The 14,065-nt window shown below is 43.0% G+C and overlaps 1 protein-coding gene across 7 annotated transcripts in view; it reads right to left on the bottom strand.

Moving 5' to 3' along the window:
* The window catches only part of LOC309569543 (ryanodine receptor 3), a 1,308,933-nt gene that overhangs the window by 128,991 nt on the left and 1,165,877 nt on the right, over positions 1 to 14,065 (bottom strand). For all 7 annotated transcript variants that reach the window (XM_082275412.1, XM_082275411.1, XM_082275414.1 and 4 more), the window contains one exon: positions 1,484 to 1,588. In XM_082275412.1, the coding sequence (XP_082131538.1) occupies positions 1,484 to 1,588 (105 nt within the window). The remainder of the gene's footprint in view (positions 1 to 1,483; positions 1,589 to 14,065) is intronic.

Genomic DNA, 14,065 nt, shown 5'->3' with positions numbered 1-14,065 from the left:
TTCCACACCACCCAGAATGGCTGCAACAGGCTGAAAACCAAGTTACGTTAGCTACTGGCCTAAAAAGGCTTGTCTATTTCTAAAAACATTTCACTAGAGGGCACAGCACATATTGTATCATGCACCCTATTGAATTTTCCATAGACTTGTACAAAGGACTCACAGTCTGACAATAGCATTAGCTTGGTTGAAGAGCCAAGATGTCAAAGTTATGCAGGAGATAGGGGTGATATGTCCACCAGGTTTCCCAAGTATAAAAAAAGATCTGCTGAGGATGACCCTTCCCCATTCCTTAATAGAAAAATAAAGTTTGGGTTGAGCAGCTTACATTGCCCCATATTCTGCTGGACAGTTGTATTTAATTTAATGTAACTAATGCCTTTTGAATAGGTACAACAAAAAGATATTGATAAAAACTTAATTGTTTCTAAATTCAACATGACTTTTCTTGAATTTTCGTGAATTTAGCATTATATGTATTTTGAAATGATACCATATATTAATTGCATTCTTGACAAGAGGTCTGTAACTGCATTCTTGTCAAGAGGTATCTACGTATCAGCTGAATAGGTTTAATGTTAATCAAAATATAAAAACCCTTTTCAGAATGAAAGTAACATATTAGAATCTTCAGGGAACATGTTTCACATGGGAGGCTCTTCAAGATAAGCTTCCATGTACAGTAAAAGGGCCATTAACAGTTATGGGGCAGATGCAAACCAAAGAGTTGCTTTCTTTTAAATTGCAATAACTTTACAAGACACATATACTGATCCCAATTAGCAGCCTGTGCACCACTAAATAGACCCATACGAGGGAGATAGTTCCTCCCAAGTCAGCTGAATGGTCGATTAACAGATAATTTATTGAATATGATTTTCATGTTAATAATTATTCACTTCAGGATACCTTTGTAAGACATCAAGGAAATATAGTATTTTTTTTCAGTTGTATGTAATCATTTATGTAGCTCACATATACTGTATACTCAACAGATCAGAAATTTTAATTAAATGTATTTTTTTTCAAAAGCAAGAGTGACCCATTACATTTAGCAGATTTGTGTTTCCTAGCATTAAACTGGACAATTATGTGATTTAAAAACACAACGAGCAGTAGCGATTAGGTCATATTGTATAATAATAATAATAATCCAACTCTACTTTCTATGAGTAGACAGTGACGTCCCCACTGGCTTTCACCATCTCCTTCCTGTGAACACATGAACATTTGTAGCCTGTTCATACTTATTGTCCTCTGCCTATACTAGGAGGAGAAGGGACAGGATGTCACTTTTACTGTAATAAATAAAAAAGTGAAGGCCAAATATGCTTACTCCAAACATCGTTTTCATAATATTAATGGGTGGCTATCTGAAAAATTGCATTTGCAAGAATTTTTTCTTCATTTTGAGGACAATACAAGTATAATAAAAATGAAAAGCTACATCAGCAATGTTACATATTTTAAATATGATTATTACCTGTGACAGTTTCATTTGCATGTTTGCAAAGACATGGAGAAAACCAACCACAGCATCCCATAGCCTACTGTGTGCCAAACTCTGCTGGTTCCCTATACATGGGCCCTGGAAACAGAAGGCATGTGTTACATTATAGTTTCAGTTCAACTGGAACAGATCAAGAAAACAGAAAATAACCTGATCCCATTGCCTTTATTTTGTGCTGTATACTGATTGAGAGATAAAAAGATTACTCATACAGTCACTTTTCATTATTGTCACCTTGATGGTGTTTTTCTGACAGCTGATTTACATCCATAACTCCTCATATCCAACATACACCAGCAGGGTTTTTTACATTTTTTTTATTATAGAGCCTAACACTAGGAACATCAAATACATGCACAGGGCACAAATAATTGTTCTATAAAGTTGGTACATGTTGTTTTTTGGGGGTATCAGCTTGTGAGGTGGGCAATAAAAATTGGGGAGCTATTTTGCAATAATGTTAAAAGCATCCTTTGCTAAAAACATACTGGGGAATTCAATAAAATCATAACAAGAGTTTTCTGGCAGTAATTTCCTTAAGAATGCCCTGTCCCTTATTAAGGCAAGCATTTGCCCCAGTGTCAGTAACATTACCGTCATGTGTAAATTCCTGTAGTTCCAACTACCACTACTTTAGGAATTTGCTGCTGCCATAGCAAAAGGCCCATAAAGCAGAACCTAACTATATGTGAGCGCCACAAACTAAAAATGCTATTTGACTAATTCTTAATAGTTAAAGCAACCTGGCCCATCCATGTAAGTCTCCATGCTTTAATTTGTTGAAAAAAACACATTGAAAAACACCCACTAGCATTCTAGCCGTGGCCATCTTGAGTAAAACGTCAGACGATTCATTCAGCATTTACTTCCTGGAATCTATCTGCCCTTAGCTTGGGCATGCAGACAGGAAGGTGTACATAGCTGAGAAAACCCCTCCTCCCCTTATCTAGATGAAAAAAATGCCCATGAAGACTTCTGAGATGTATCACATCACCTAGGCTTGGAAACCAGGAAGAAACTGAAGACATGTAAAAAGAAAGTTTAAACAAGTAAGTATAATATATCTTCCTATCTATTTACTAAGGCTAGGATCATAAGGATTAAAAATAGTTAACGTTAACTCTACAAAACATTATTTTAACCAGTGGCAAAGATTTATGGAACACTCATTTTCAAGCTTGGAAATATCCCTACTGATGACACCATTTCTTTATACTAAATGGTGCATTACAGCAACTATTAATAATTCTCTGAGCAGACTAAGAATTAAAACCAAGTGATTCCTAGTACTCCTAGTAGATTCCTAGTCCAAGTGTCTGCGGAAATTCTAAGAACCTTCAACATAGTGAACCACAATCCTATCGACAAACAACTGTTACTATTACTTTCTATTATTACTAATATAAAGGATTTCTATTTATTTTATTTTATTTCTGTTTTCTTTCTTTGTTCTTTTATTTTATTTTATTTTTCAACATTTCATAGTAGATCTTCTATACACATTAAGACTCCGTTCACACTGGGGGGGCCTGTCAGGCGACCTGGTCGCCTGACAGGTCGCCTGCCATAGAGTAGCTGTGGACCCGTTCTAATAGGAGCGACACTTAGAAAAAGGGTCCGGAGCTTCTTTGGGGCAACCTGGAGCGACCTGCTTTGACTTCAATGATATGAAGTCCGTGCCGGCCGCTCCGAGGTCGCGCTGCGAGCTGCGCACCGCGACCTGTGAGGTCGCCCCGGCAAGGAGCGTCGCCCCAGTGTGAACGGGGTCTAATTGGTTATATTATCAGTTAAATGTAAATTACTTATACGTGCTTCCACTATAAATTAATAATTTGTTAATAGTTACCTATTAACATATATGTTAATGCGGTTAAACCTGCATGATGTTAGGTACAAAGAAATAATATCAATTCAGGAAAAGGAAACATTGGAAATGGGTTAGATACAAGCTTTTTAAATCTACAATTTTCTGTTTCTGTTTGAGGCTTGTAAATTGCAGATCTTCAATACAAATATCTGAACAGAAAAAAGTTAATGTTGATTGAGAGAATAAAGTTCAGCTTTAAAGAATTACCACCAGTTTTTAGATTAGGCAACTGCTGGTAATTAACCAAATATGAGCTGGATTACAGAGGCAAACCAGTAGTCGTGGGGTGGTTGTGAATGTGCCAGGGAAGCTACCATGTACAGTATGTGACAGTTTCCTGAACAGGGCATTATCCCTTCCTTGGGGATGTAATAATAAAGATTACATACATTTTGGCTGACACAGCAGCTTTTGTATTACACATAATGAGGAACAAAAATAATGGAATTTTTGAATTACCGTAAAATCTATTTCTAAGATGTTCATTGGCGGACACAGCTCCTGGTATTCATAATCATTGGGTTATATACTGCCCCCTACAGGTGTAGGAAACTTGGGAGAAAAAAATTCTGGCTACTCCCATGGGCAGTCCCAGGGGGTATACTCTCTCTGCTATAGCTACTCAGTTTTAGAACAAGCAGTGTCAGGAGAGTAATAACTCCGCAGAGGCGTGGGTGTTGTGTTCAACAATGAACATCAGAAAATGGATTTTACAGTAAATAAAAAATCCCATTTTCTCTTTCATACATTGACGGACACAGCTCCTGATATTCATAACCATTGGGACGCCCCAAAGCAGTGTTAAACACGAGGGGTGGGAACAACCAAAAAATTCCCAAAGCTAAACAATAGCCAACCAGGCACATGGGGCTCAACCAAACAACCGGAGTCCTCCTGAAAAAAAACAATACACCCTCAAAGAGGATCAGGTCCTCTTAAACAGCAGCCTGCAAAACCTTGCGGCTAAAGGAAGCATCCGCAGATGTCAACACATCCACTTTATAAAACTTTGTAAAAGTATGCACCGACGACCAGGTGGCCGCCTTGCAAACCTGCGTCACTGACGCCTGATGACGGAAGGCCCAGGAGGCACTAAGCGCCCTAGTAGAGTGTGCGCCTCGACAGGGAAAGGAGGAACCTGACCCCTGATGGAATAGGTCTGAACCACCGCCTGTCTGATCCATCTGGAAATTATCGCAGAGGAAGCAGACAACCCTTTTCGAGGTGCATCCATGAGCACAAATAGAAAGTATGACTTCCTGAAAGACTCGGTAGCTGTCAGGTACACCCTAATTGCCCAAGTCACATCCAAGGCATGCAAGGCAATTTCCTTCAGATGTTTAGGCCTGGTACACAGGGAAGGCAACACAATGTCTTCATTCAAAAGAAAATCAGAGACAACCTTTGGAAGGAATGACGGACAGGGGCGAAGAACCACCTTATTCCTGTGAATCACCAGATAAGGTGAACGACAGGATAACGCCGCCAGTTCTGACACCCTGCGTGCAGAAATGATATCCACTAAAATGGCCACCTTCTGAGAAAACAGAAGCAGGGAAACCTTCAAATATCTGTGGCATCTGCCAGAGGATCCCTTGACCAAGCCACAAACCTTTGCACCTTTCTGTTGAGCTGAGATGCCAACAGATCCACCTCGGGAGTACCCCACCAGAGACACAGCTGATGAAAAACCACCGGATGAAGGGGCCACTCCCCGTGGTCCTACGCCTGCCGACTGAGCATGTGTACAATGGAGAGGGCTGGAATGAACCGTTCTGCCCACCTTAGAATGCCTGCTACCTCCAGAGCTGCCGGGACACTTCTTGTGCCCCCTTGATGATTGATATGTCACGCCCGTACCATTGTCTGATTGAATGTGCACTGGAAAACCCTGAAGATGATCCGTCCAATGATCTAGACACAGTATCGCTCACAGTTCCAAGACATTGATCTTCCGGTGTCCAGAATGAGCAGAATGCTTGCCAGGGATGCCTCCCCAGCCAGACAGGCTGGCATCAGTGGTGACCACTGTCCAATACAAGGGGAGGAAGGATTTTCCCAGCTGAAGCGCTGGAGAACGAAGCCATCATATCAAGGACTCCCTCGTTCCCTGACTGATATTCCAGAGACAGGGGAGTCTTGTCCTATTTGGTCAGAATCTCCCATTGCAGGGACCTCGTATGGAACTGTGCAAACGGAACCCCCTCAAAGGTAGACACCATCAGGCCCAGCACCCGCATGCAAGTCCGGAGGGATGACTATCTGTTGGACAGCAGGAGACAAATTGCAGCCTGCAATTTCTGGAGTTTGTCCAGAGGAAGGAGCACTCTGGCTGAGGCTGAGTCCAAAATCAGGCCCAGATAGTCCAGCTTTGTGGACGGAACCAGAGCAGACTTCTGAAAGTTCAGAATCCAGCCGAACTCTCGCAGAGTCTGGATTGTGATCTCCAGTTTGTCCACCAGAGCAGAGGGAGACTCCGCTCGCAGAAGGTGAGGGCGCACCTTCATGCTGAAGAAGCCTTGTCCATGGATCTGAAGAACTCCAATCTTGGCTTGCCAGACCAGGTTCATTTGGATCCGCAGCTTCAACTGCATCCTCCATCTTCAGGGTCTCATGCACAGATACAATCAGTGCATCCACCAGCACCTTTTTGTGCGCGGTCACAGACATGGAGGAATCATCCTCACTATCAGAGGTATCCAGGCGTGTGGTTGCAGACCCAGCAGGGTGACCCAAGTCCGTGGCAGCTGAATCAGATTCAGGATCTGATGAGACAGATGAGGCAGGGGAAGGCGGGGGGGGGGGCCCTTTTTGCTAGCCTGTCACCCACAAGCCACCTCCACCCAGGACACAAGGGACTCCGGGACCACCATCAGTGCATGGATGGATGGTTGGGACCCGGAGGGCCCCACATCCTCAGAGAGGGGATCAGGTTGAATGGTGCCCCTAAGACTCCATGAGTCACCAGGGGGACCACACAAAAAAGTGTAAAACACTGCTAAGGCACAACCCCCACTGCGCTGGCAGTACCACCTGGTCGCCAGGCACAAAGCACCAAGGGATCCTCAGCAGAGAGGGAGAGGACCCCCCCAGACTCACCACCCGCAGAGACAAGCACCTGCAGCCACCAGAATAATCTGCACTACACATGCTGTGATCAGGAAGTAAAATGATCCAAGAGTCAGCACCAGGGGATGAGGAGGGGCTCCCATCACCGCCGCTTCACTGTCATTGCCGCTGCTATTTTCAATGGCAAACCACAGCAAAATGGCTGCCTGACTAAACAAACATGGCTGCCGTTTATAGAACACACAGGCTACAACAAAATGGTAGCCCTGTGCGGCAACACAAGGCATAAAGGGACCCAGGATTGGGAGACCAGGCCTCAAGGACAGATCCAGGCAGGACAGGGGACCCTGGCAGGAGCTCCCACCAGGTACAATCCCCCCCCCCCGCACAGTCAATCGTCGGGTCACCAACGGCACACCTCTTGCCCGGCCCCCATCACCAGTCAGCGCCCTGCCCCCACCCCATCAAAGTGGTCAGACCACCCAAACAGCCCCAGAGTATGTGGAAAGGGGGGCAGAATAAGGGGCTTGGCAAGGGGGGGTTCCGGCGGGAGAGAGAGGGGAACCTGGGAGTCTGACTGTCCCAAGGAGGGGCCCACGTCAACCCCAAAACCCTCCAGGGGGAGAGGGGGAACAGCTACTCACCATACCAGGAACCAGGAGGGCAACACTCCAGACAGAACTCCTCTCCAAAGAAATGGGGGGGCTGTAAGCCAGGAGGAATGCTGCGACTCGGTCTGAGACCCGGTCGTATGCGACCTTGTGAGGCATTTAACTCACAGGCCAGCCCCCATCCAGTGGGGCTATGTCCCGCCTGACTTAGGGCAGAGCTGAGGTCTGCGCGCATTCAATGACCACTGGTTCTAGATTACCCAGTCCCTTGCCCAGTCTGGCAGTTGATTGTAGATCTCACAAGAAAAATCCAGGAGAAAAACATTTTCTAAAAAATGATGCCAGGAACAAAGATTCCAGCAAGGAACTAGGTCCTTACTACTGACTAGGCAGAAAAAAAATGAGTAGCTTTAGCAGAGAGAGGGCGTATACCCCCTGGGACTGCCCATGGGTGAAGCCAGAATTTTTTTCTGCCTAGTGTCCTACTCCTGTAAAGGGCAGTATAACCCAATGGTTATGAATACCAGGAGCTGTGTCTGTCAATGAACGAAAGAGAAAAGTATGTTTATAAAGATGGACTCATAGGACCCCAATCAGAAGTGCATAAACACATTCCAAACAGACTGGCGCTAAGAAACGCAGAAAAAATTAACCTATTATCAACTGATATAGGTCCAGTGGTACTGGCAGCCAGAAGGTGGAGGAAGAAGAGTAAAGGAAAAAGAATAAAGGTGGGGCAGAAGGGGAAGATGAAGGGGATGTCAGAGGGTACTGATGATCAAAGCGGGGGACAATATAATGGGGCCAAGGTTCTGTGGAACATAGTGTGTGTAACTTTATTTTTTACCTCAAGTATGTTGAGGGTTAGGAATTTCCAGGCCGATGCTATCATTAATTGATAGATTAAGTTGTCCTGTACTGTAGGATTAGGGTAATATTTTTAGCCCAGAGTTCAGTTTTAGCAAACATTTGACCAGAAGACCTTGCATATCTAAGAAACAGATGTCTGACCAAGGTCACCAACTGATGCCAATGTGATGGTAGGAGGAAATGCAACCTTGTGAATGACAGTAGACAGTGGAATATCCCTGAAAGGCTCAAAAGGCAGTTTCCAGAGAGCCGACAGAACCAGGTTGTGATCTCACGGGGTCACAGGGGAATGAATAGTAAAATAATGCGAGCAACATCCTGTACAAAGGCTTTTAGCAAGGAATGAGAAGCAGAAGGTGTTTCAAAGTGAATTGGCAGGTCAGAGGTCATACCCTTGATGTTACTCAAGGCATAATGTTGATCCAGACGGATTAAAAAAAAAAAAAAACAGGATTCAACACATGAAGTACTTTCAGGGAAGGAAATATCTTGCTTTGTACCATGGAGAATGTGCCTTCCAAATGCAAGAGGTATACGTTGTGAGAGGTTAACTTACACTAGCATTTGTAGGGATAGGCCATTATTCTTAGTATTTGGGTTTTACCAGCTAGGTCGTAAAGCTAGTGACTATTAAGTAGGTTGGTAGACTGGCCCTTGGGACAGAAGTTCTGGACAATCTGGGAGGGCCTAAAGAGAGTCTGTCGGATATCTGATGAGAACTGTCTACCATTTCTGCCTGAACCAGTTTGGTGTGATAAGTATCACCGAAATGCCCTTCATTTTGATTCTGCGGAAGAAGAAACTACAGAGTGAGAGAGGCATAGATAAGGTAAACTCATCCCATGGAGTCATCAAGACATCCAAATGTGAGAGCCATTGGACCCCTGGACCTGGAAACAAACTTTTCCAGTTTTTTGTTGAGGCCCACATCCAATGTCTCCCATCTGGGACAGAGGTCTTAAAACACCTCTGGATGAATGGACCACTCACAGAGTTTAGATGTTGATGACTGAGATGGTCCACCTGACAAATTTCCACACCTAGATGTGCAGAGCGGACAGGGCTGGCATGTGTAAATCCACAGCCATAATCTGATCCATCTCTCTTTGAGTTGCAAGACTTCTGGTTCCCCACTCGTGGTTGATGTAAGCAACTGCAGTGGCGTTTTCTGAATTAATCCTGATTGGATGACCCTGTAGTTGAAAGGTCCAGCATTAAAGAAAACCAAATCACTCCGAGCTCCAGAATGTTACCACAAACTTCCTCCAGCGACTCTTGAATCAAGAGAGGGTCCACAACTCTTCCATAGCTCCCTAGGTTGGTAAAAATCAAGAGGATCTTCCAGAGCAAGAGCAGAAAGGACTTTCCTGATTTCAGACTATATACTGTATGTGACCCACCGAACAAGAGCAAGCCAGCTCATGGGTCATAGGTGAATGTGCTGGTCCAGAAACCATGGCTTTCTCTGACACACTGCCAAAATGCTAAGTTTCAACAGCCCAGAGAACAATTGGGCATAAGGGACTGCCATGAAAGGGGCAAACATTAACCCCAGAAACCTCATACAGAAACTTTTTGTTTGGGTCCAAGACTGAAGTGCCCAAACATAGGAGTGGGGGGTTTGAAACTTGTACTTGGAAGGGAAATCTTTGTCAGAAATATGTTTATTAGACTTCCCAGATACTCCAAGTGATAAGTAAATACCAGTGCATATTTCTGGAGGATTTATTAGACTGTGCATTTTTACATGAACCCGGAGTATTAACAATAGGTAAAGTTGCCTGTTTCAGGTCTCCAGGTCTGTTCCAAATCCAGACTGTGCAGACTCAATCAATAAGAGTCACGATGGTGTCCTTACGTTTTGGAGTTATATTAGTAGAGACTTCTCAAGTATCAGGTCACTTACCAAAGATAAAGTACCATTCTCAGTATCTTCAGCTGACCATGGCAAAGCAATAGAGAAATCAAGGATAGACTCTGAAGAAGAGGGTGTGGAAACATGCTTGAGGTCCATGCATTCTGTGTCAGCTATCAGGGCTGAAAATTTTTCCTATAAACTCCCCATTGTAGTATTTAATTACTCTCTGGATAATACAGAGCTACCCTCCAAAGTGTTAGTGAGGACAGGAGTGCTGTGACTCAGGTTATCCAGACAAGTTTATCCAAAAAATACACTGCAAGTCTACCAGAACTGTTAATGGACAGGGCACCACCGCCATATGTATGTTGAACAGAAATCCCATTTAAAGTGGTTCTAAAGCCTAAAGGTTTTCTTTCTCTTGATTGATTATATGCATTAAGTTAAAAACCTTCTGTATCATAGGAATACCTCCTCCTACCCGCCACCCCCACATATTTATCTGAGCGTGACCTCAATCGAGCGCTGTTGGCTATTGGCTCCTGCTGCTGTCGATCATATCCTGTGATGAGGGAGTTGAGGGAGCGGGATGGGGCTGAGCCACCATGTCTGTGTCAATAGATGCAGACATTGTGGCCTGGAAGAGAGAAAGCAGCTTTCTATGGGGGGCACTCAACATAGAGGAGGAGTCAGGAGCGGCGGCGGGGGACCTCAGAAGTATAGGATTGCAAAGAGCAGGTGAGTGTGAGATTTTTATTGTTTTATTTAAAAAAAGTAAAGCTTACAATCACTTTAAATGGTACTTTAAGGGGTACTCACAGCACCTGTGGAAGCAGAAAGAGTTACAGCAGTAATAAACACAAAAATAAAAATGATTTTTATTGCAGCTTACCAATTTCTATGGTAGCTGCATTCATTTTCTTTTTTCAGGCTTTATTCGTTAGTCAAGTCCATCTGAATCCACTAGTGCATCTAACACTACCCTCTGCTCAGATTGACAAGCCTATTGTACAAAGGTTAGTGTATATAGAGGGGGATTAACCGCGCTTAAAGGAAATAATTTTGAACAGCAGCAACTTCAAGTGTGACCACACCCTGTAGAATATTTGTAAATTAAGTTGCGCTAAGTATGATAAATGGAGATGTAAAGTCCATAAAGTCCCAATAATAAATGATGATGACAAAATCCTAGATGTAGTCCTGGACCGGACTCCCTTAAGGGTATAGGCTTACCAGATTCAGGTAAGAGAGAAGCAGATGCTCTATAAATCTTGTCACCTTGATAGAAGGTCCAGGCCCGCGTGAGCGATAGACTCAATGGTCATTGGATCATAAAAAAAATGTAAAATACGCAATAGCGTAAAACCCAACAACTAGGTAAATATCACCAATGTGACTTGAGGATATCATGTGTGAAAATTAAACCACCACCAAAGATCACTGTTGTCAGTGAACATGTGTAAAATGAAGAAATTGATATGTGTTAAATACCCCTTACCAAATATAAATAAGGGTTGATATAAATAAATCAATTAATATATTCCAGCTGAAGTTGCCTCTTACCAGACGACAATGATAAATATGCCAAAGTGAAAAAAAAACAATGATGAGAGATAGGTGTAGAACCATCACCAGCTAGATGAGCCTCTTACCATGTGAAAACAAAACCAAGTGTGTAAAGATCAAATTCCAATAAGACACCAAGATTCAGTACCGGAAAAAAACCAGTAGGGGTCGCCTCTTACCAGATCTTTAGATCAACCACGCCTGTATGTTATTAAATGGTTGGGGGTCCGACCATAGGCTTGAGCAACTGATCCTCAGATGTTCCCAAAGTTCACCATTCAAAAAGAGAGAAAGAGGCTCCCATAGCGTAAAACAGTAAAATTTATTCCAAAAATAAAAAGCAAGAACACTCACAGAAACCAGGATGGAATGAGCAATTGTGTGCAGCCGCCGGCCGGACGGCTTCGCTCGCCCGCACTCTCTGGTCGCGATCGGATGACGTCAGTACGCCGTGCCCTGACGACGTTTCGTCACAGATGACGTTTTCAAAGGTGCGGACGGCGTACTGACGCCATCTATTTATGCGGGGAGGTAAGCAAAGAACGGAAGCGAACGAGCACCGTCCCGCCATCTTAGATGGGGGAAACCAAGAACGGAACGGTAACTCATACGATATCCAGAGATTGATACCTAAAAACTATATATGTAAAACAACATTGAAAGTTTCACATAGCCCGCAAATTAGTTATACTGAATAAATGCTTGTTAACATAATCAAATGTCGAATGATACACATACATAACCACATATAAATGGATCGAGTGTGCCGCCATCTAGAGGTTATGGATAAGTATTACCAAGTTAAACATCATAGTCACAATAGGACAGCACCCTATTTAACCCTCACAATAATGGAAAGTTATAGATGGAAAAAATTATTGATGTTGGTGAGATTTCATCTTAAATCCATTTTTAAATACAGTAAACGCAAACATCTGTTGGTTAAAAAACCAAATCTGTATGGCTATCAATTGGATAAACCAGAACTGTGTAGGGCAATTAAGAACCCTTTAGATATTAACACATATATGCTAATTACATAAAATTGGTGCTGTTCTCTGACAGTAACAATAAAATAAATAAAATGAAGAAAAGGGGAGGAACTAATTAGTTAAAAGAAAAAGAGAACCCGATTGAAACTGGATTTACTAAGCATTATTTATGAACGCGTTTACCTCAATATCAACATTGAGTCCAAACGGTACATAAGTTTTGACCCGATGAATCCAGGTCATCTCTAGCTTTGAGATTCCTCTAACTAGAGGTTCACCTCTCCAATGAGGTACAAATTTATCTATCCCAAGGAATAAGGTGTTTCTGGGATTTTTGTTGTGGACAAGGGCATAGTGTTTGGACACCGAATGTTTAGGAAAACCTTTGAGTATATTTGATATATGTTCATTAAGTCTTACTTGTAGCGGTCTTTTGGTGCGTCCTATATATTGAAGCCCGCATGGGCACTGGAGTAAGTAAACAATGCCAGTGCTCATGCAGGAGATAAATGGCTTAATGGCATGAACTCTGCCTGTACTAGTAGATTTGAATTCTTTAACTGTTCTACATTTGTTAGAACTGAAAGAACAGACTCGGCATCTGTTGCATTTGTAGAATCCAGTTAGCTGGCTTAAAAAGGTGGGTTTGGGAGCAGGTGGTTCTAAAATATTAGGTGCCACTTTATCCCTCAAAGTGGGAGCCCCTTTGAATACCACACGTGGTTTGTAAGGCAGGGTACTGCCCAAAACTGGGTCATTGCCAAGAATATGCCAATGACGACCAACTATATTTTTAACACTCATATGTTGGGTTGAGAAAGGGGTAACAAAAGGTAAATTAAATGAGGGGTCTTTGTTATCAACTTTGGACACATTGTTCAATAGTTGCGTTCTATTCAATCTGCTAACCTCCAAAAGGGTTGCATCAAGAAACGTTTTACTATATCCCTTATCAAGGAACCTTTTAGTGAGAACAAGAGCCTGAGATTGGAACTCTTGAAAATCACTACAATTACGCCTAATACGTAGGTATTGGCCTTTGGGTATAGCCCTCAGCCATGGTGCGTAATGACAACTATCGACAGGAATATATGAATTCCTGTCGGTTGTTTTAAAGTATGTACATGTCGAGAATTGACCATCCTTGATGTTGATGGTGAGGTCAAGGAAATTAACAGAAGACTGACTACATTCATAATTTAGCTGAATACCCCGATCATTAGAGTTTAAGTGTTCCAAAAAAGATAGTAAGTCACTGTGGTGGCCATCCCAGAGGAGGAGCACGTCATCTATATACCTAGCCCAAAGCAGTATCTGCGGCCTGCGATGGGAATAGATGACGTGCTCCTCCCACTGGGCCATAAATAAGTTGGCAAGTGACGGGGCATATTTGGCGCCCATGGCCACTCCAGTGACCTGTCGGTAAAACTGCCCATTGTACCAAAAGTAATTATGGTGAGTGGCGAACTCCAGTAGCTCCATAATAAAGGATATCTGAATTGTTGGTAAGTCAGAATCCCTATTGAGGTACATGTTGACTGCATTTAACCCCACATTGTGTGGAATAATTGTATAAAGAGAGGAGACATCGGCAGTGACCATCCAAAGATGGTCAGTGGGAGTCAAACCCAATAGGAGGCTAATGACGTGTCTCGTATCTTTAATATATGAAGGTGTAGTTTGCACCAATGGCTGCAAATAAGAGTCGATGTACTTCCCCAC

Source organism: Pelophylax lessonae (genome assembly GCF_965119305.1).
Source record: "Pelophylax lessonae genome assembly, chromosome: 13".
Taxonomy (NCBI): domain Eukaryota; kingdom Metazoa; phylum Chordata; class Amphibia; order Anura; family Ranidae; genus Pelophylax; species Pelophylax lessonae.
This window is presented reverse-complemented; position numbering and strand designations above follow the sequence as displayed.